The 24769-nt window shown below is 36.3% G+C and overlaps 1 protein-coding gene across 1 annotated transcript; it reads right to left on the minus strand.

The window, feature by feature from the left end:
- Positions 1-670: 670 nt before the first annotated feature.
- Positions 671-21279, minus strand: LOC107523759 (fibrous sheath-interacting protein 2). Its single transcript, XM_087819986.1, is given in 12 exon segments — positions 671-834; positions 2490-2532; positions 3321-3424; positions 9695-9821; positions 13191-13301; positions 13806-13947; positions 15071-15210; positions 16274-16335; positions 16338-16361; positions 17266-17426; positions 20771-20898; positions 21181-21279. Coding segments are annotated over 12 exon segments (1305 nt in total).
- Between the last annotated feature and the right edge of the window lie 3490 nt (positions 21280-24769).

Below are 24769 nucleotides of genomic sequence, written 5' to 3' on the forward strand. Positions count from 1 at the left end.
TATGGCTCTTAGCATACTTAATGAAGATATTGACATAGAACATTGAACTTTAAAATGTTTATTTATAATAAAACTCCATTACAGAGAAGCATGCCATAGTATGCATAACAATAAACATACTACATTTTAGAAGTGATGCATAATGTAGTCTGCCATATACTAGGCATTAGAGGACACAAAAAAGGATGCCACTTCTCACCGTAATCAGATAGAATTCATTTGGAAATAATCTAATAAATTTCCAGTTTATTGAAATTTCTTTCAAACCATGTTACCTCTTTAGCGAAGCTAGACCAGTGTGCTACTAATGGAATGAAGATGTGATTTTCACTCTTATTATAACAAGTTGGCAAGCCATAGAGAAGAAATTGTGTTATATCCGGAAGCTGTACCCTGAATCTTTGCTGGTAACTTTCCAACAGCAGGTAACTGATCACTGGTCAAAAGGGAATTGGGAGAGAGAATATGGCTGTCTCTGAACAATCCATCAGTACAAGGAAACCCAATTTGATACCTTCTCTTAAGGCTACAGGTACATTTTGTGAACTACCATGTTGTACTCTAGGAAGACTATCCTAGGGCTATTAAAATGTTATGGCATGATTAATTGCAGGGAATAAAGTTCTGTATGGTCACTTTATGAGTGATTTTTTTAATACCAATGATCATCTTAAAATGGTACCTCGTTAATTCTGTTTGAATTTGAGGCAAAAGAAATACTATATTCTTCAACTTTTGTAGATCCCAAATTAGGCTGTGAAGGTCTGGGAAAATTTCTTGTGGGTGATGTTTGAGCAGAAAGAGTATAATCTTGAGCTGAGGGATACACAGCTCCTAGAAAGAAAAAAGAGAAACTTTTAAATAGGACAAGATACTATTGCTGGAACAAGGGTGAATATTAATGAATAGAATTAAACCAGTGTTCTCAGTGCTGAGCTACCACAATCACTGGATTACCACATAGGGGATTGATTTGAGTTAAGGAAGTGTCTAAAAGAATAGCATGACATTTTTTGATGATTACTGACTACACATTTTCAGTGGTTCACCATCAGTTCCAAGGACAAGTCTCAAATCCTTAACCTCTGATTCGAATTTATTTATTTTTATTTATTTATTTTTAAATATATCTTTATTGGTTTCAGAGAGAGGAAAGGAGAGGGAGAGACAGATAGAAACATCAGTGATAAGAGAGTCATCATTGATCGGCTGCCTCCTGCACGACCCCTACTGGGGATCCAGCCTGCAACCCGGGACATGTGCCCTGACTGGGAATTAAACCATGATCTCCTGGATCCTAGGCCAATGCTCAACTGCTGAGCCTTGACCGGGCGGGCTGCATTTATTTAATTTTATGACCACCTTAATCCCTGTTTACTAACTACAAGACCATGGTCAGAAAAACTGTTTCCATTTCATTCAGCCTGCAATGAAAAACCACAAACAACTTGAATAACCAAAGCTGTTTTTTCAGAAGAATGCTTTCACAGCAAATGTATGGTGGATTTAAAAGAGGAGGAAGAGGTTGGAGGAAGGGTACTAAAATTGTAAAGGGCGGAGGGAACAAGGGCAGAAGCTGTGGGAATGGAAAAGAGGAGAGGGCAAGGTAAATCGAGAAGATAGATTAGACAGAAAGTGGCAACTTTGGGATGCAGAATACAGTAAAAAGGAGAGTCAAAGATGACTCAGGTTTTGTTCCTGGATGATAATAGAAGGATCAGGAAGATGATTAATTTGATTTTGTATTGAATCTGAGGTGGTCATTGGCCCCTGCATGGAGATGTGGGATATTCTCTGTGTGTATATTTAGGATATGCGTGAGGAAGGAGCTTTTTAGAGACTTTCAGAAATCTAACAAGGCACATAAATACTTAGTCAGTGTACATGCTGTTCAAGGGGATGTGGGGAACGATGGCATTGGCCCCCATATGAACATTCCTGGGGACAGATTTCTGTACTGTAACCTACTGAACCATACACAATATGTCAGTAACTTATTCTCCCTGTCACTGTAAACAGTTGCATCAGGAACCCTAACTTCCACACTTTGCAAATTTCAAAAGTTGTACTCATCAAGCAATCACTCAAATATTTGAGCTAATTATAACATCTGTAATTATAAACAATTTTATACCCTGCTTTATTTTCTAAGATAGCCATGATTTTTATAATCAGGTAAAACAAATAGCATGAAAACTATGGTGAAACTATAAATATATATATTTTTAATCCTCACCTGAGGATATTTTTTCCATTGCTTTTTCAGAGAGGATGGAATTGAGAGAAGGAGAGAGAGATACATCGATGTGAGAGACACACATCAACTGGCTGCCTCCCGCACGTACCCCGACTGGGGCCAGGGATGGAGCCTGCAACCGAGGTACGTGTCCTTGGCCAGAATCAAACTGGGACCGCTGAGCCAAAAATGGCTAGGGCCATAATTATATTCTTAATAAACAACAAAACAAGTATATTTTTCATTTTCTTACCTTTTTCATTGCAAATGCTTGATTTTTTAGTTATTCCATCTTTCTATGTGGTATAACATTAAAGAGAAAAAACATTTATTAGTACTTGTGAAAAAGATTTTGCCTTCTATCAACCAAATACAGATTTTTTCCCCTCTCCTTTATCTCCTAACTCTCTCATGAAAATTGTTTCAGGGATAATACATCTTACCAACCTCCTAGGATACCTTTCACAAGGATCTCAGATCTAACTCTTTTGAAATTGAGTATGTAGCAATGTACAAGTCTGTTCTTCTTCTAATAGTCCATATTTTGTTTAAAGCATGGAATCCATTCAAAGGTTGGTTTTAAAAGTTTAGAGTCATTCAGTTTGTTTCAGGGAAAGACAATCCAATCCATTCTAATCTAATCTAATGAGAAATTGTTTAGAATAAGAATAAAATTTATCACCCCAGAATCTCATTTTATTATAAAAAATATTTTACTGTGTGTCTCTGGCCTACTAGACAATGAGTTCTCAAGTGATTGCCTTATTTATTTTTGTATCCTATGTGACCCTACTTTCTCATTTTCTCTTCCCTTCAGCTTAGCACAGAGCTTGGCCAACAGTAGATGAGCAATAAATATTAGCTGTTATTATCAAGTATTTGTTTAGTTTCTGCAAAATTATATAATGAGTTCAGCACAAAGGTGACTCAGCACTTTCAGGGAAAGGGATCAGATCTCATGAATAGAACCCTAATAGTCCTAAACAATCAGTACCATGCTAACAGTGAAAGAGATGGTTCACAGAAGTGAAAGTTTAGGTAAATTAATGATCACCATATAAAAGTTTGAGACATAATTTTATACCTTTTGTTCAGTACCATTTGAGTGACAAACTGGAGTTGCTTCTGAACTTTTGACAACATTCTTTGAACTACTTGGAGATTGATGATTGACATTTGTTGTGCGGTCTAAAAGTAAATGAAAGAAACACTGTCGTTTTTTGAAAACAACTTATTGAAGTATAATTGAAATACAATAAACTGTGCTTATTTAAATGGAATGGTTTTATCCATTTTAAAATGTCTACCACTGTGAAACCATCACTGCAGTCAAAATAACATTTCCAAAACCCTCAAAAGATTTCTCATCCACCTTTGTAATCCGTCTTTCTCCTACCATCCCTCGACACACCGCTCTGGACCTCTCACACAAGATTAACTTGACTTTTCTAGAATTTTATATGAATGGAATCATATAGTATGTACTCCTATTTTTTGCCTGTTTTTTTTCACTCAACATAATGTCACATGTATTAATAATTTGTTCCTTTTTTTATGAGAAGATTTCCAGTGTATAGATATGTTGAAATTTTTTATCCATTCTCTGTTGTTTGGGTTGTTTACAGTTTGGCCTCTTGCAACTAAACCTTTATGAACATCCATGCATAAGTCTTTGTGTGGACGTATTTTTTTCATTTCTATTGGTTAAATACCTAGTAGCGGGAGTCATGTGGTAGGTGTGTGTTTAACTTTTAAGAAATGCCAAACTGTTTTCCAAAGTGTTTTTACCACTTTACATACCATTTGCCAGGGCATCAGCATTCCACTTCCTCCACAACTTGTCAATACTTAGTATGAAAAAGAAAGGAAATAGTACAGATCAAAGTAAAGATCAAAGAAATAGAAAAACAAGAGAGAAAATGAAACCCACAGATGACTCAGAGAAGTTCACAAAGGGATAAGCCAGACTGATCAGAAAACAGAGAAGACAAAAATTTCTAGTATCAGAAAAATTAGAGATAACACAACAGAGTTTACAGATAATACTAAAAATAATAATAAAGGAATACTATGAAAAATGTATGGCAATAATTTAAAAAATTTATATGCAAGTGACAAATTCCTAGAACACAAACTGCCAAATTTTATTCATGAATAAATAGATAATATGAAGAACCTTATATCTATTAAATTAAATACATAGTTAAAAATATTTCCACAAAAAAAGCTCCAGACTCACATGACTTCACTTCTGAATTATACCAAACATCTAAGCAGAAATTATACTAATTCTACACAAATTCTTCTGAAAAATTGAAGAGTGGATGCCTTACCTAAATCATATTTTGAGACCAGAATCACTGATACCAAAATCATTGCAAGATATTACAAGAAAAAAACCCCACCTCAGTCAATATTCCCTATGAGCAAAGATATAAAAATTATAAAAATAAAACTGAAAAATTATATATAATAAAGATAAGACGTAATGAATAAATAAGGTTTATCCTAAGAGTGCTGAATGCAAGTACTGCAAACTTTCTATTCATAATCACCAAAACTTGGAAATAACTCAGATTTTCTTCAACTGGTGACTATATAAACAAACTCTTGTGCATAAAGACAATGGAATACTACTCAGCCATAAAAAGGAGTAAACTATTGACACATGCAGTAACTTGAATAAATTTCAAAGGCATTATGCTGAGTGAAGGAAGCCATTATTGAAAGGTCAAATACCTTATGATTCTGTTTATAAGACATTCTCCAAAGGAAAAAAACCAGCTATACTGATGGAGAACACATCAGTGGTAACCTGGGGTTATTAGTGGGAGGGAGGGAGGTGGGACCGCAAAAGGAGATTTTTAGAATGCTGGAACTACACTTATGTGATTGTGGTAAAGGTCACACAAATCTATACATATGTTAACATTCATGAAATTGTACAAAAAGTTTCCATTTTTCTTTAGGGTAATTTAGAAGCAAAATAAATACCTCATGGCCTTTGTGTGAGAATGAAAAATGCAGAGACAAGACCAGAAGGAGGGACTATGGGGAATTCAGGGCTCTGAACTCAGCTGATGAGTTGCTAGCTGCAAACTGTGGAACACACTGCTCATAAGAGTGTAAAGGTGGTGACAATGTACAGAGTCTGTACTCAGGGTTCAATGATAAAATTGAAACTAAGAAGTTTTCATTATGGTGAATGGGAAAGAGGGGTACTTCTAATAATATGTAGCTTGTGGTGTCACTACTGTATATTTCTAAAATTCACAAAAAAGAATGACTCACATGCCAGTCTTAGAGTGGAGAGTAGATAGATAAATCCCCGCCTTCCCCATATGTATCAATATTGTGTCAGAATTCAACTTTTAATAGAAAATGTCTCTGAACTATGCTTAAATTTACAGGTCTGATCCCTGGATGGTTGTCACAAATAGACTGGTAACCTGGTGAGGCTGAAAACAATGTTTTCCATCTAGCATCCTTTCCTTCAATGCCACTATGATTTTTTAATATCAGTAAGACCAGTCTGGGCTGCATTAAACACTAGAGTTTTAGAAGTTCATCCTGTGTGAGGTAACTGCTTTAGATACTGAGAATTTAGTTTTGTCTACATTTTAGTAGATGTGGGGCTGTTGTTGTTATCATTGTATGTGTTGTAAGAACTCTAAGGTGTTTTATACAAAAATCTTTGAAATTTAAAAATGGAATCCATACAGTTTAGAGATAAATTACCTCAACCTCAGTGCTTCTGAGAGTGAAATACAGTGTCAGCTAAGGCAACTCTGTCTCTTCCTAGGTTTCTGAATCTTGATGAGACTAATCAAATTATAGACTCAGAGAGGGAAGATTTTGGACTTTAGATTTTAACTGATAAGAACAAAGGGATTTAACTTTCATACTTCACTTATTTTCCCCTGAAAATTTAATAGTGGGAAGAGATCAATATTGTTCAATTTTGAACAGCCTTACACTTTTGATAGTGTAATATTGGGAGGATTTTTATGCTGTCATTTGGAGACCAGTGAGCTCTAATAGACAACATGAAGTCACACAGTATGAGATAAATAATAAAGTGATATTTCAATAGGTGACTTTGCAGTTAATGTACTTAATTTATGACTTGCTTCAGAGTTTCCTAAAATTATTTTGAACATTATAAAATTATTTGCAATGAACAGTAAATGAAACAGTAAATAAAATGTTAGGTTTCATTTACTGTTCATTTAATAGCAATAGACCTTTGATTTAATTTTTCTAAAATGATATCATGTTAAGTTCAAAACACTAAGTCAGTAACTAGAGATCAAATTCTGGTAAGAATCACTCTAAATCAGTCATTTGACAACAAAGAACAGAGGATTTATCTGCATTTAAGCTAAAGAAGCCATCTACACACAGTCTTTTCCCAAATTACTATTTAGTACTTCTTAACACACTATTCAATTACCAAAAACTCCTTTACTTGATTTCTGGTCACCAACAGTGTAAATTATCTTTATATCATCAGTAATCTTCTTTTTCTTCTTTAGAGAATAAGCTTAAAGAAATGTAATAAAACATTTATTTTTAATAATGGTGATGAAAGAATTACCCAAGATAGACTATGTTTTTATGCCCCAGAGGAATTAATTCATATGCTAATTTACATGTGGAATGTGGGGAGGTATTGGAGAAGATGGAGAGATGTGAAATAGGAAGAAAGACAGTAACTCTTGAAATATTACCCCTTCTGGTTAAATGAGGGACAGAATTTTCTTCTGGAAGACAGGAAAAGCTACACCCAGCTCAACTGTAAAATGTAATTTCCGCTTTGTGGGGATGCACACTGACATAGCTACTGGCTGAGACCCACCTGCTCACAGTGACTATTGCCGTTCTTAGATGTGCTCCACAGCCTGGCATAAGCAACCATATCCATGTCCCTTGTTTGTGATAGAGATGATTTTAGTTCCTGTTCCCAACCATTTAGGAGGGTAAAGGATCCTCACAGCATGTGCACCCAATGGGTTTTTATCAGAGATATAAAATGTGAGCTTGATCTGTCTCCCACTGGAGCAGATTCACACGACAGTCCCTTCCTCTTCCATTCTGTGTGTCCCTCTGGAAGCTGTCTACTTTGTGGAGGATGACAACTTTACTATAGAGATACAATTTCATTTCATTTGTGAAACAAATATTCTTATCCTCTGTCACCTTGATAATATAAATTAAATTAATTTATATTCTACTTCTTCAGAAAAGGGGGGTTTGGGGTAACAAATGTTTAAAATAGCTACTTGAAACTCTTTTTCCTACTAAATGAGAAAATTAACAGTTGACGAGTAAGGAATGTATATACTGAGGTGATTTCTTCTCTGAAGCATGACGTTGCTGTCATTATCTCAATGAGCTGAATAGACTGAATTATCTCATTCAGCAAACATATTTAGTCTATACTTACATACAGTACTAGGTGCCCTGTGAAACACAAAGGTTACAATACTATGGGTGATTAAGACAGTTGAAAGTATGTAATAAGTATATCAAAAATAACACAAAGTAGCCCTGGCCACGTGGCTCAGTTGGTTGGAGCATGTCCCATACACCAAAAGGTGGTGGGTTGGATTCTGGGTTGAAGCATGTATGGGAGGCAACCTATCAATGTTTCTCTCTCACATTGATTTTCTCTTTGTCTCTCTCCCTTGCTTCCTCTCTCTGGGATAAATAAATAAATAAATACATGAACAGTGAGGTTTAAATACATTAAAAAAAAATGAATGACACAAAGTACTATAGAGATTCAAAGGAGAGGGATGTTCCAATTAGGTTTATTTAGAAAGACTTTATGGAGTTTAATTTACAGTGGAGCTTAAAGAATTATAGGATTTGGATAGATGGTCAGTGAGCATGTCAGTCCTGGCTGAGAAAGTTGGAAAAGAGAGGCACAGAAGTATGAAAGGTAATTTGTATTTTAGGAATGGTCAATAGTCTTTATTTGATTGGACAATGCAATGAACTGAGTGCTCACTATGGGCTAGAACTTTTAAACACTTTATAGGAATTATTTAGGAGTATTACCTTTGCTTTCAAATGATGAAACTGTGGCTTAGAGAAGTTAAATTATTTGTCCAAGCTATTTACATGTTTAGAAAATGATAAAGCAGGACTTGGGACTTCAGCAGTTTGGCTCAAGAGTCTATATATGTTAACATTTAGATCATAGCTACCTTCTTTAAGGAAATATGTGATATGAAGTAAATATGTTAGATTTGTTGTGGACTCTAGATGGTGATCAATGTGATGAATGATTGCCCAAAAAATCTAACCTTCATTTGAGAGGTAATGGGGATCTTTAAGTTTGGGGGCCAGGAAAAGAAACAATCAGAAGAGAGTTTAAGTATCATTAGGTAGCAGTTTAAAAAATGGATCTGAAGTAGGTTAAATTAAAGCCAATGGAGACTAGTTAGTAATTTCGTAGATTGACACAGGTAAGCACTCACCTAGAAACAGGATTAATGGGACAGAGATAAGATTGATGGGATGCTACAATGATAACTTCATAGAAGATGATCATGTTTTTTTTCCTAATACTACATAGTCACAGGTAATTAAAACAAGTCTACATTTTTTTGCATTCTGGCCATGAAATTTTAATTAATATTATTAATTAAATTGATTTGATAAAGTCCCCAATATTTTTATAATATTATAAATAAATGGAATCTGGTAGAGATCAGGGATAGCAAAGTCATGACCTGATGTTCCTTCTTTTTTAGATTTTTAAATTTTTTTATTTTACTGATTTCAGAGAGAGGAAGGGGAAAGGAGAGAGAGACAGAAACATCAATGGTGAGATTCATTGATCAGCTGCCTCCTGCATGCCCCCGACTGGGCATCAAGCCCACAACCCAGGCATGTGCCCTGACCCAGAATCGAACCATGACCTCCTGGCTCGTAGGTCGATGCTCAACCCCTGAACAACGGCGGCCGGGTGTTCCTTCTTTAAATTTTCTTTGTTTCCTTCTTCTTTCCTTTCCAGTCTTCTTTGCTCTCCTTCCTTCTCTAACTTCTTCATTCCCTCCCTTCTTCCTTTTGTTTTTCTCTGGTACTATTATTCTCTCTGGCTGGCAATACAGCAGGAAACTATGTTGGTATATAATAGCCATCATCTTACACACAACTTTTTCAAGTTTCAGTAGCAAAGAATACATTATTTTAAGTACAGAGAAATTGGTTGGAACGGCAGTATAGGCAAGCTTGTCCACTGAACCACTTGGTAAGGTTATTTTGTGTGCGTGTGTTTTTACATATATGTCTACTTTCACCATGAACTGTAGTAGGGGAATGCCTAGAACCATGCCTGATGGAGCAAGTAGAGCAAGTGTAAGCAGACAAAGTTTTACAAAATCATTTTCATATAAGTACATAGAAAAGTGCCTTCTACAGAACCACATCAACTATTAATATTCTTACGGTCACAATATGTCCCATCTTGTCCTCTGTAATCAGGTAAATTTTTTCCCATGTCTTCTCTTTTAAGGCCATTTTGTTGCATTTTTTGTAAATGATAAGCCATTTTTCTCTCTAAAAGGGCTTGTTTCTAAAACATTAAAGAAAATGTATTAGTTAACATCAACTTGCTATTTAGAAATGCAAAACAAATATTTATAAGATGGTAGTATATTGGAAATGAACAGTCATTCCTGTTTCGTGACTTGTAAGGTTACTCTGAGTACAAATTCGGAAGAGTAATAAGGGGTAAATTCCCATTTGACCAAACATGAATAATACACATATTTAACACACACATGCAAATTACTTCACTCTACATATTCAGGGAACTAGTCCAGCTTCAGATCAGAAAGGGTCTATTAATCCATAACTGTCCTGGGAAGTTGAGAGAATTTCTAAATCATCTTCATTCGGAGGATTTCTGAGTGACTAAACCACAAGTCCTCAGGTCCACCATAGGTAAACGTAAAATAATACATGAAATGTGATTCCCTTTGTTAATCTATGGATTAACATTGATCTTGGAGGTCTCAGAAAGAATATAATTGCACAGAACAAGAACACCAGAACTCCTCAGATGGTTCCCTAACACATTCAGCAAGAGAATGGATCAGTACATGAATGTGACAAAAACTACCCAAGGCCACAGAAAAGACCGCCCTAAAGGATGAGAGAGAATAGCATCCCTCACCTACCTCTCATGTCTATTCTCAACAGCCACTCTGGAAAAATTTTATTCACAGTGCATGGGGTAGAGTATTAAAATGGGAAATAACTAGTCCCAGATTAAACACGGTTCTAGCTCCATCTAACAAATTTTAAAAACCAAGACCTGTAACAATCAACTCTTTCTAAACAAATTATCTATAGCCAAGGAAAAAGCTAAAAATATAAGAATATAAAAATATTCAGCACCCAAAACGTAAAATTTATGACATCTGGCATCCAATCAAAGACTACTAAGCATACAAAGACGCAGGAAAATGATCCAGAAGACAAGTAAATCAATCAATCAAAATTGACCCAGAAATGACACAAATGAAAGAATTAAAAGAACATTAACATAAATAACATAATTGCATTCCATACATTCACAAGGCAAAGAAGAGACGTGAAAGTTATAAAAAGAACCAAAATCAATTTTTGAAATGTGTGAGATAGTAATACAATGGATGCATTAAGGACATAGTAGACAATTCAAAAGAAGAGATTAATTAATATCTGTTGAGAAACAGAAACCATCCAAAAGGAAAAGACTAAGAGAAATAAAATTACAAAATAAAAAAAGTACCAGCGAGATGTGGGACAACATCAAGCAGCTTAATATGTCCATAGAGAGGAGGGGCAAAAAAATTATTTGATAATAATGTTTCTTATCACTGCTTCTATTCTACATTATACTGGAGGTTCTAGTCCATGCAATCAGGCAGGAAAAGAAATATAAAGAGAAGAGAATTTGAAGAGGAGAAATAAAACTACCTTTATTTAAAGACAATATAATCATTTGTGTAGAATATCAGTTGGCATCTGGAAAAAAGCTACTAAAATTAATAAGTGATATTTAATAATGCATAATACAAGATGAATATAAAATTGCTCTTCTATATACTAACATCTAATTTGAAAAAAATACAAATTATAATAGTAAAAATTATGAAATATCTAGGGATGACTCTATCAAAAAGATGTGTAAGACTTGTACACAGCAAACTCATAACATAAATAAGAAGAGTTAAGGATACCTAAATAAATGGAGACACATATTTGGTTCATGAATTGGAAAATTCAGTGTTATCAAGAGATCAGTTGATCCCAAACTAATCTATCGAGTCAAGACAATGCCAGTCAAAATCTCAGCAAGATTTCTTGGTAGAAATTGACAAGCTTATTCTAAAATTTATATGGATTTGTTAAGGGCTTAGATTTGCCAAAACAACTTTTAAAATGAAGAACAAACTTGAAAGACTAGTACCACTTATTTAAAGAATTATTAAAAATACAATAATCAAGACAGTAAATTATACCAATAAGTCAAAGAGCCAAAAAGAGTTAAAAAATAGACTGGTATGACTTATTTTTGACAAAGATGCAAAGGCAAAAATCTTTTAAAGATTTATGTAATTAATTTAAGCCCATAATTTGGAGTAAAAATATCTACAATGTCAAATCTGAAAGAAAAAGATATGAAAATATTGATAAACACAAATGAATTGAAAGCCTCTTGTATTAAAACAGAATTTTAAAAAGAAAATTTAGAATAACTCCATTGGGACTATTAATACTTCAAACAGCTATCATTAACATACCTTAAGCAGCCTGTGGTGTTCCCATGCCTCCCTCCAGGGGTCATGTCTAATGGGCACTCTCAGGGCCAGAATTTATCTATTGTACTGGTTGCTACTAAAATTGGCTAGGACTCAATTGAATGGAAATTGGCATCAGGCAAAAATTATGGGGAAACCTGGGATATTCTGTTGCTCTCCAAAAACAAAGATAATTTCAGGGATATCTGGAAGCAAAAAAAGAAAAAAAAAAACAGGAAAAAAAAAAAAAGAAAAAAAAGACCAACTTGGAGAGAACTCCCACTGTCAAAAAGTGGTAAAAACAATAAGCTGAGCTTTCCATTCGAGCAGTGAGTTCCTGATAATACTAAAAGGTGCATGTGACAAAAGGAGTTTAAAAGATTATCATACATATTTGAATTTCCAATATTTAAATATTTGTGGCATAGCAGTATATATCAATATAACTAAATTATGTAAATCTTACACTTAGTGTAGGCTTGTAAAAAAATAAGCTACCTAAGATGATTATTTATAATTTTAGACCGATATTTATTGACATGGCAAGTTGTCAGTGTTATTTTAAAAAGCAATCTACAAAAGAGCTATGAGGTATAATAACATGAATTTATTTATTGGAATACATCCATAGAAATATTTTGCAAGTGTATGCGTGCCTCTGTGTGTGTGTGTGTGTGTGTGTGTGTGTGTGTGTGTGTGTACCAGTAAGTTAATGGGGTGGTGCTGGGATTACAAATCATTTCTCTTTCTCTGAATAGATTTAGACTCTAAGTCATAAAATATTATACATTTTTTAAAATTCAAAGCACTCTAAAAATTAACTGGTAGGTAAAAATTGAGAAACTTTTTCCAAGAAATTTTAAGAAAAAAATCAGTTATATCATTTTTTTTCTATAGGAATTGTAAGTATAGTTTATGGTGTGAGATAAAGTCAAAAGCAGTTATATCAAATAATAGGGCAGCACTCTTTATACTATAGTCAGAATACAATATGGTCAAAATATAGCAAAAATTTTAATAACTTTCAGTTTTATACACCGTGTATCATTTGGGGGAACTGATCCACCGCCGTCTTGTATAGTGTACTTTCAAAAATCAGAAAAGCACAAGCTTCTCCTCTAACAGCCCGAATTAGAGGTGAAAGTTAAATCTACCTTCTTGTCACTCTCTTCCCGGTTTCTACGCCGCTGTTCCTCTATCCTAGCTTCTCTTTTAACATCTTCTACAATTTTTGTGAGAAGTAACATCTCTTTTGTCTTCCATTCCTGGAGAGCACAATGTTACTGTAATTAGTATTTACAATAAACCTTGTATTTTGGCCGCCACCACCACCAAGCAAAGTAGAACAAGTCAGGAGCCTAACAGAAATCAGGTCAAGTGTAATGCAAGTCACACCCTGGCTTTCGAATGGGCCTCTTTCCTACTGCACTCTTATTAGCAATGCAGGCATGGTTGTTTTTGGCATTTTTTTTCCCTAAAGCTAAATTTTAAAAATACCCTCCTCACACTGAGGGTTGTAGGGGAGTCAAATGGTATCTAGTAACTTTCACTGTCATTTCTGTAAGAGCAGATATTGGCTCATATATATAGTTTATGGTGTCAGACTCATTATTTTAGGTAACAAGTTGTAAATTATAGCTGCGAAGAAAGATTAATGTGGGTAAATTATTTAGACTTGACATGACTTCAAGAAGTATGATAGCTAAAATTACTTATGAATAGAACACTCTACGCAATTTTTCTTTTCATAATTTAAATAGATCTCTCACCTCTTCAATTTTTCTACGAAGACTAAGTTTTCTTTTTGCTTGTTCCCACTGCCATCTTTCTTCTCTGTCCATCCAGAGTCGACGCTGCTCTTCTGCTCTGCGCTCACGTAGTTCTAATTCCCTACTTATCATATCCAAATATCTAAATAAAAGTTCAAATGCAAGTGAAAGTGAATTGGGTGTTTCCCTTGTAGTGGCATCAGCTGCTTTGATATGCCCAAACCACCTCCTTGCTCACTTCTTACTTCTTGAACTACAGGAATTTTACAGTTTTTCTATCAGTTCTGTTCATGGATTTGTAAGCCAGCTCTCACCATATTTTGTTATATAGATCTCCCTAGTGTATAAAAATCTGTTCTTTTGGCCAAGACAATGGTAAAATGTGGAACAGACTCATTAAAAACATTTCACATCATAATTATTCATAACTCAGTGGGTTTAAGGATATGAGTTTGCAAAGAAAGCTGAAATAACTGAAAAATTGACTTTAAATCTAGAAAAAACAAACCAGATTTGAATTTCCTAAGAAAAAGATGTGTCCCGGGTCTCCTGTGACTTACAAAGCCTTGAACAAATCTTCCATCTATAGTCCAGGTCTCTGGTATGTTAATATGTATTATGAAACTACCATAAAATGAACTCATGGAATATAAAAGTCAGGCTGTGCAGCCCAATCCCTCACCTTAATAAAGGAGGAAAGAGGAGGGAAAAAGCACACTGTAATCTCCTTTCACTAAGATACGGGCTTGACCACAGAGTGGCAATGATTGCCCATGATCAGATAACATCTGAAGAGCTTACACATTTTCTTTTAGGGACAATGCATATTTATATTGGCATTAAATATAGTTTAATCAACCTCCATTTTTGACTTTGCACTAACTTTCTCAAATTTAATGCCATCAGCCCTTAAAGATGAATCATAAAAAGCTACTGCTAGAGGCATGTGCTGAAAGATTCTTTCCCTCCATTTCCAACTACAAGAATGATTTTGGATCTGATTCGTTCTTCTGTTACCAGTTTGGAATACTTCTTGGACTCCCAGAAACCCTGTTGTCTCTGGTGGGAATTGCTCTTCCTTCCCTTGGCATCAAAGTTCCCAATTTTTTTATTTCTTGGTTTCCCTCTGTATACTGAGGGCAATAGTGAAGTTAAACAGTGTCTAGTACTTGAAAAAAATTCCTAACTCCAATTCCTTCTAGTATTTTTCCAACTTATTTGAGTCCACAATGCATACATAAAATATACATTAACTTTACTCTTACCTGTGCCTCAATAATTGCTCATGGTCCTTAAAAGGTGGGATGTGCTCCCATAACAACAAGTTGTGGAAATGGGCAACATCACAATGTCCAGGTCGTTGATTGTTTTCTTGTAGTCTATTTACTTGATTTGCAAGCATTTTCTATGAAAAAAAAAAAAAAGTGTGTATCATATGCTTATATCTGTGTATGTGTATATAAAATGTTTTTAAAATTTACCAGAAATAAAACTTCCCTTTGATATGCCTTTTTATATTTAGTGTTTAGTAAAATTCCTGTATTTTCTAAATAGCTAATTCTGTTTGACTCCATTTAAATCTATTTTGAATCCATTACAGACGTGAGTAACTGAACCAAAGTAAAATTTTCTCTCTCTGAAAATGAAAATAAATATCTCATCATATATTTCCACCCATTCTGAAAAAATTAAATGAAAATATGAAAGAAGGGCAGGAAAAACTCTAGACACAGAGAGGGAAATGGGGGAAAATATAGAACATTTACACATATAAGTAAGTCATTCTCATTTTCTACACTGCTCTCTCAACCTTAGAACATAAATTTGTAGGGGTAAACATATACACACCTTTCTAATTTTTATTCAACCCTCTTGAATCTAAAACCCAGATTCACTCATGAACATGTGTGCATGCACATACATTCACTAACTTCAAGTCAAAGATTGAAAGGGAGTCACTATTTCTACCCACTTACTCTACACCCAACCATTCCACTTTACCTTTATAATATAATTTTTTACTGGATGAACACAGCTGCATATGCGTGGACACAAACACACAGTGTACATGTTCTTGAGTCACCCATAAGACATTACAACTATTCACACAATCCCTCTCCTGTTACTCAAGCTGTTTTGGGTTCCAGCTTAAGAATTTTGCTGCCACGATAAACTCTTTCTATTGGCCCCAACTCAGATAGAAGGAACACATTGGAGTAGCAATTTAATTACTAAATTATGCCAACTACTACTGACACATTAATAGATGATCTGGTCCCTTTCCCTTTTTTGGCCCAATAAAACAATCTCAAATTATTATTTATTTCTGCTTAAATTTTCATTTGGACAAAATATTTAATTAGTCTGTCAAAATTAAAGGTAAAAATATTATAAGAAAATACTTTTCATACAAGTAAACCTTCCTTCCAAACCCTATGTAAGAAACAATGTTTAAGTATTTAACTTACTTGTTCTCAGACATAGTTTCTCTTAAATTCTAATTTTAAACTGGTAAGATATTACCTGTATTATTCAATTCCATCAAGTTACATGCAATGTAAAAAACAAAACAAAAACTATAAATACAAACATTTAAAAATCATAGGAATCACTTTCAGGAGTAAAAAGAGTAATAATATACAATTTGATAACATTTTGGTATCAAGAGTTATAAGTTGCTAATAATTTTGAAATTGTATCTGTCTATAATTGTTAAACAACAGAAAATTTTTATCCCAATCTCATTGCTTTTTTATTTTTATTTATTTATTTTTTAAAATATATCTTTATTGATTTCAGAGAGAGGAAAGGAGAGGGAGAGAGAGAGATAGAAACATCAATGATGAGAGAGTCATTGATCAAGCCTGCAACCTGGGCATGTGCCCTGACTGGGAATCGAACTCTGATCGCCTGGATCCCAGGTCGATGCTCAACCGCTGAGCCATGCCCGGCCGGGCTCATTGCTTTTTTAATATGACATGAATTTAGTACATACAATTGGAGTTATTAGAATAAAATACCAATATAATAGTAATGTTCAATACAAATTAGAATATAGACTATTCTGTCCTATGTTCTATCAAGATTCTATCAGGCTAATTTTGTCTCAAGTTTTTAAAAATTTCTTTGGACATAATCCTTGACAAGCATACAGAAACACTGGAGACAGAGAAAGAGAACTGTATTAGAGTTGGGAGATTATCTTTATATCCTCAAATTATTTGGTAATCATTTTTTGATATTACAAATTTAAAAAGGTGGAAGAAGTAGTATTATTAGACAACTGTTGTATGATTTCCCTTGACCCACAATACTAAGTAATTTATAGAATTTCCCATTAAGTATCTCTCATGACCAAGTTAAAGGTGAAGCTCCACCCCCACCCCAGTGAGGTATAGAAGCAAGTTTATGTCAAGTCTTGAAAGTCTTCAATGATTAAAAATAAGTCACCTTCAACCCGCTTCATTATTGCTGGTGAAGTAGCCACCTTTCTTTTATCTTCTCAAGGTATCATTGCATGAATGGCGTGCTCTTAAATGTGGATTATGGAGATTTTTATATTGGTTTCCCAAAAGGCCACAATAAGGATCAGTCAGATTAAAAGCATAAGGAGGTCAAAAAGTGGCAAACGCAGATTTTAAAAGACGACAAATGTAAAAATAAATTTCACTTTTTTGTATCAACCTCTTAAGATGACTAGAATGTTCACTGAAAATAAAGCATACAAGAAGAATTTGAAGTGGGGAAAACCAGGAACAGAGAGATCTGGATTGAGTAATGCTAGCTACTTATTCCTACTTTTCCTCCCACTGACCTGAATTATTCTAAAAACCTACCCTCACTTGATTCCTCCATTGATCTCCATAAGGTCTTGGCCCTGAGCCAGAGAAGAAAGGAAGAGAGGAAAAGAAAGAGAACAGGATAAACTTTGTTTTAATGTATAGAGCTAATGGTTCGTTTCTCCATTTCCCTCTTCCCTCTTCCAGGTCAAGGTGCTGCATTCAAAGGATAAAGAGGTAATACTAATTATGATGATTATATCTCAATAATCTGAAAATGAAGGAAATGGGAAATCTTTTTCCAAGGTGCATGGAAATAAATTTATCAAAAAATAGTAGAAATAAAACTCAGATGTTAAAGATGATGGATGAATGAGGTATTGTATCTTGGAGTCTGATCTAATATGAGAAACCCAACATTCTCTGAGTGCTACAGACAGGAGAGAATTCAAGATCTGAATTATAAAGTCCAATATATTGAATAACCAGTTATAAAGAATATTAATAGAAATTGAGATTTCTCCATATGTGTGAAGACCAAATACAACCTTGTGCAGTGGCTATGGACATATAAAAGGAGGAAAATATCAGCAAATAGCCATGTTTCTATACCTGTTACTTTAGAAGAAACAACTTATTTGTAAATTAAAACATTACCAAAGTGGGTGGGGTTTTTTGTTTTGTTTTGTTTTGTTTTTGTGTGTGAGTTCTTAGTCCATTTTTCAATAGCAGGATGGTGTTAATGTGTTAAGGAAGAACCTGTGAAAGGAAAAAAAGTGGAGGCTAGAAGTAGGTGTGGATGTTGTCCTAATGTCTTTACATTATTTTTGTTTCCCTTGGCGTTTTGTTTGTTCGTTTGCTTTGTTTGGCCCAGAAAACGGAAGGTTTAGTCTAAAGTAATGTCAAAGCAGAACCTGGCTCAAGTCAAAGGCAACTGGGATGTGTGGGAGATGTGGCAAACCTGAGAGCACCTGCCCTGTTGCAGGCCTCCAATTCAATTTACAAGACTCCACGGTCCTGACCTATCTGCAGGTACCAAATTGTGACCTCTATGTTGTTCTGTTCGGCAGTAGTCACATCAGTCAAATTCTGAACACTAAGGAGCCTGGCTGGGTGGGATCCTAAAAAGAACTCCCTTAAGGTAGGCGGGAGGACACTTCATATGGCAGCAAAGGGGCAGATTGGTGGAACCTGATAGGATGCTAGCTTTCCTTTTCTATTTAAAGCTTCCTTGGAAAGTTTCTGTTCTCTTGCTTAAATACCAGACTTTAAAACCTTTCAAGGGGCCTAAATCATAAAGCATAATTCCCTAATTGCCAGTGCTTCTCTGAAAAGACAAAGAAAGGAATTCTGTAGGGCACTGTTATGAATTCAGTGGAACCAGATATGGAGCAACCAACAGTCATGAGCCAAGGATTGGTCTCATTGTTTCTTTCAGATGTTGACATTTAGCTGTGGACTTCTTTTAGATATTGACTTTTAGCTGTGATGAGATGTTTCTCAAGATCAAACCCGGGCTACTGACCTGTAAACAAAGAGCACTTTTTAAACAAATCCATTCATTGGAGCCAGGGTAACCCTATTGTTGTTCAATTGAAATAATTGGTTTGCTTTCCTTTAAAAAAAGTGTAAATATGAAGCATTACTTCATTGAGGAGCTTTTACTGAAAGAAAAAGAAAATTCTCACAAACTCAGTTTTCAAGGAAATAGTTTGGTGCCCAATTATAATTCAATGAAGACAGTTTTGGGGGAACGAATGTAATATAGAATAGAGAGAACATCTTTTCAAAAGTAGTTGACAAGTTAATTAATCTTTGACAGAAAATGGTAATACAGCAAACAATATATTTGAGGAAGGAGACAAAAGAATGACAGTGCTAACTTTAGATACAAAAGGGGGGTGGTATGGGTTTCAAGCATGCTTTAGGAAAGCTATGCAAATATGACCCAGTTAAATTGTGTGAGGCAAGCATGCTTTTAGTTAGCTTGCTCTGTCCTAGGAAAACAGATTTGTTTTTAAAAACAAACATTTTCCAGAAGCAAAACTTGCCTTAAGAAATCATGTCTACTAGGCAAGTATCAAATACCAAGGGGCCCTACTCATTTCTGACATCATAGAGAGTAGAAGGGTAAGGGGGGGTTGTCACTCGGAATTCTTCCTTGTAAATTTTTTTGTGATATTAATCAAAGAAACCATTCAAGAAGAATACACTGAACCTCCTTGGTGTTAGTGATTGAGATGAGGGCTGGGGAGATTTGGGGGTGGGAGTAGCATTGAGAACTAAGAACAAGAAAGGGTTTGAGGGATGTATGCACCATAACCCAGTATGATGTAAGTTATGAAACTGTAATTATAGAACTGTAATGTTGATTAAAATTCTACAAATGAAAGGCAATGCAAATTCTGAGGAAATGTAAGCTCATTGGGGCCATGATAGTTCAGAAAATAAATCTTGAAAGATGGCTGAAATTCATAGGTTGAGGAGAAGAGGAAAAGGTATGCCAGGCTTGGGGGCAAGGTGGATAAAGGCACAGAAGCATTATCATGCCATGTGTGAGTACATATAAAGGACCCTAATGGGAGGAAGCTGAGGTTCTGGGTTGGAGTAAAGACTGCATAGGAAAGTTGGGGGAAATCGTGGTGTCTCTTCAGGGAGGCAGAGCCTTCTTCCACAAAGTGAGGTTAAAGTACCTAAACATGTTAACTCATCTTAATTCCACTTTCCTCACTGTTGTGTATGAAATAGAATTTCTCTCAGAACAAAATCATAGAAAAGTTTCTATAATGAGAGTTTTGTCCAAGTTATTATTGGTTAAAATAATAACATAATTAAATGTCAGCCAGCATCAATAATTTTCCACCTTTGACCTAAACATATTTATTTCTAAGTAAATAAAATCTCACTAAATACATATATCTTGTGTTATAAAGGAAAGTTAATGTGCTTCCAAAACTTAAGAGCTAAGAATCAAACCTTTCTAGCCCATGATTCTGTGCAAGCAGTACTAGATGAAGTTGCTTGGCATGAATCCTAAACAATACCTTGGTTTAGATGTGGGTTTGATTTTTTTTTTTTTTCTGTGAATGTTAATGAGAGTTCCCATAATGGACTTTGTATAATGTAGCACCTCACTTTAACAACAAGTAGAAATGGGCAAAGACAACCAACATCAAGACAAAAATTACCTTTTCACTTAACTTCGTAGTATAGTAGAAAGTATTGCTCCCTGGGATCACAGGCAGCTTGACCCCAAGAGGCAGAACCAATAGTTCAGCCTCTCCGATGCTTAGAAAGTGGGTTTTGGGCCCACCCTGTCAGGTCCAATTGGAGAGTTTTGTCTTTATTTACTTAGGTTAGGCCTATCTACCCTTACTTTAACCAAAGGAAGCGAAGAGTCATCTTCTCAGGGTCGAAGGGGCCCATCCTGCCAGACACCCCTGAAGACCTCCAGGGCCTTCACCAGCCGGATGTGGATACCCAGTGAGTCACATGTGGACGTCCCAAGTGTGATGGTAGCAACGGCAGGACCTGCATGTGGCTCTCCATGCCCCACCCCACCGGAAGACAAGTACACCCAGCCTCCTGCCACTCACCTCTTTGCACTGCTCTCGGTCATCAGCCAGGCTGCTGGTGGCCGTCCTGGTGGAGGCAACTCTGGCAGCCTTGGAGCAGGAGCTGAGGTACAGCTCCATAGTAGTCCTGGGCCCCTCCGTGCCTTGTCCCTTGTCCTGACAGAACCAAGAATGGCCAGTACCCCCTCGTCTCCAAGGCGCCACTGTCACAGGAGTTCCAAGTTGGAATGTGGGGACCCCAAAGGGCGGAGCCCCCAGAGGGCTGGCTCCTCTGGACTGAGCTCCCAGAGTTTGGAAAATGAGTCCTAGGGCATGGTCTAAGAGGCCCACAGTTGAAATATCATTTCTCTTTGAAACTAACACCAAACCAACAGTCAAACCTAACCCCAAATCACAACATATAAAGCAATGCTGGTGCATAGCTGGCTAATTTCTTCTGGCCTCCAAGGAGCTATGGTTCCAAAAAAAAGAAAAATCCAGGAGTGATTGTACCCCAGATTCTAGGGCCAGAGACCTGACTTTTGCCCCTGTCCCTTCATATTCACTATGACCACACCCTCTCCCAGACTCCCACAACGTTTTCCCACTCCCGATCTTACATACATACATGGGCTTCCTTATGGGCATATTGCCTTCCTTCTACCCTCCTCCCTATAGTCTCCCCCTTTTCTTTCTAGCTCTCTCTCACTTCTACTCCCTCCTCTCTGTGTCCTTTGCTTTCTCCTATATATCTCTTTCTCCTCTCAGCCATTCAGCCAAAATCTATAAAGTGCCTGACTGCATTGGCCAATCATTGAGTTGGGCACTGGTAATTCAGTGGTGAGTAATATACGACCCTTTTCTTCAAGGACCTATGTAGACGGTGAGGACATTGAGGGCAGTGGCTCTACCTGATTCCAGGAATTTGGACTTAGCCTCTTAGATTCCTTGGCCCTATTGTTCTCTGTTATTTCTGGGCCATTTAGTAATAATGCCTACGATTTATTGAGAATTTACTAACTCCAGGCACTAAGCTAAATACTACATTTAATCTCGATAACAGCCTTGTGGATAATTGCCCTTTTATATTCAAAGATTAAAGAAGAATTATAATCATCATTAAATAGTGTCCTCAGAGGCAGTTTCTTAATCAATACATGCTACTTTACATGTGCTCTTTTTTTTTTTGCTTCTCATATGCTTAAGACTCCTAAATTTGAAATCTAACCTACGGATAAAGTCTGCACTCAGCTCTCCACGTGGATGTGTCACAATCATCTGAAATTCAGTACACTCCAGTCTCAATCCACACTCTCCACCACAACAGGGTGAAACAAAGGAGGGCCTCTTCTTCCTGCATTTCCCACCTCAGTGACAATACCAGTATCTAACCAAGTCAGAAACTGAGAAGTGCTCCTAGACGCTGTCCTTTTTCCCTCTTCCCCACGTATAAAGCAATGCTTGTGCATAGCTGGCTAATGACAGCCAGCCTATCAGACTTCTTAAGCATTGTCACTTCTATGAAGGCTTTCTGACAAATTCTTTTCCCATGTTTCCCTCCATGTAGCACTTTTCACATTACATCAAAAATATCTCTTTATCTGTCAGTCTCTTTTTTTAAAAAAAATATATCTTTATTGACTTCAGAGAGAGGAAAGGAGAGGGAGAGAGAGAGACAGAAACATCAATGATGAGAGAGTCATTGATCAGCTGCAGCCCGCAACCCGGGCATGTGCCCTGACCAGGAATCGAACCTCGATCTCCTGGATCTTCGGTCGATGCTCAACTGCTGAGCCACGCCCAGGTGGGCTGTCAGTCTCATTTTAATAGAATGGAAACTCCTTGAAAGCAGGTATTGGCTTATTCAGCTTTGCATGCACAGCAGTTGGCATAGTGCCTAGCAGGCATTTAACGAGCCCTCAGTATATTTTTGTTGTCCCTAGCAGATCTAAATGAGAACCTACTGAAAGTTTTTAATTTTAGAAGATTAGTGACAATATGGAGGGTGTATTTGTAAGGGAGCGACTGGAAGCCTGGTAGACTTCATGATATGTAGTCACAGAGGCAAGAAACAAGCATGTACTGAAGTAATGAGTCAAAAGTGATCCGAATGAAGGGAAGAAACTGCATTTGGGAGACATCTGAGGCAGCACTGGCATAACTTGGAGCTCTTCCTCATCGCACCTACTTTAACAGCAACAGAGTTGGTGGGAATGATTCCTGCACGAAGCTGATTAGGGTAGATGACAAACTGGATTCCAGAGGGAGCAGTTAAACCAGAAAAGTAAATAAATTCCCTAAAAAACCCCATATCAAATATGTGAGTTCTTTTTTTTTTTTTTTTTTTTATAAAGAAAGCAGTTGGAAGCTGAGAATAGAGAGACAGGAATCATATTTATGTGTAAAGAGGGATTTGTTGCATTCCTGGAGCCGTTAAAGGAGTATGTATCTGAAGTTTGATGTAGTTTGGGGTCTTTTCAGAGACTGTATTTATTGGCATTTGCTTCATAACAAACCATTCACAAAACTGAATGGCTTTAAACAATGATTTACTATTTCTCATAACTCTGCGGTTGGCTGCGTGTCTTCTGGCTTGGGCTGGCTCCGCTCGTGCTGAATTATCTGGTATGGCTTCACTCACGTGTCCAGGGCCTCAGGTGGTACGGCTGGAATGGTTGGGATTGTGGGGCCACTTTCCACAGATGTTCATCCATCCTTCAGGTGGTCAGACCATGCTTTTCATATAGAAGTCTCAGGGTTCCAAGAATCGAGAGAGAGTAAACATTAATGTGCTTTTGTACTTTTCAAGTCTTTTCTTGCATCACATTTTTTATCATCCAGTTGGCCAAAGTAAGGCATGTAGCCAAATTCAGAGTCAGCGTAGGAGGGAACTATGCAAGGGTTTGTATGCAGTAAGGTTTGCTTCTTTGGGGGGACAGGGAGGATCATGGCTACAAAAACCATTATAGTTCATTCCCTGACCCCTATGATTCATGTCCCTTCCATATTTAAGAACTACCACTTCTAAGGCTACCAAAGTTTCATTCAATTATGTTATCAGTTCAGAATCTTGTGATCTACGATCGTGTCTAGGGGAAGTTCCTTAGATACCGCCTTTGTTAATTCTGAGATCTATGAACTTAATTACGGCCAAGTAACAAATTTCCCAAAAACTTTAGTCTTAAAACAATAATAATGACTTATTATCTCTCGTGGTTTCTGTTGTTTAGGAGTTCTGATGAGGCACAGAAAATCAGCTTGTCTCTACTCTGTGATGTTCATAACTTCAGCTAGAAGAGTGAAGGCTTAGAGCTGGAATCAGCCCTTTTAAAAGTTATTAGGAAACTGTTCCTTTGGGATTTTATATTTAAGATTTGTCAGGAAGGACAAGAATAGTCTAGGGTTAGTATTTGCTCAATCCCAAGGCAAGAAGCTTCTGTGTACTCTAAGATATTTTAAGCTCTGTTGTGAGTGTCCAGCACTAGTTCACATCCTCTTGAGTGGTTCTTTCCATGACACCTGGTAGTCCCCCCACACATATGCGCTGACCAGTAGGTAGGGAATACTTAAAGAGGACCTTCTGCATGTCTTCGGAGTTCTTGTTCCATGCATATCTTGTCTCCCTAGCTCT

Source organism: Miniopterus natalensis, chromosome 8, assembly GCF_054644295.1.
Source record: "Miniopterus natalensis isolate mMinNat1 chromosome 8, mMinNat1.hap1, whole genome shotgun sequence".
Lineage (NCBI taxonomy): Eukaryota > Metazoa > Chordata > Mammalia > Chiroptera > Miniopteridae > Miniopterus > Miniopterus natalensis.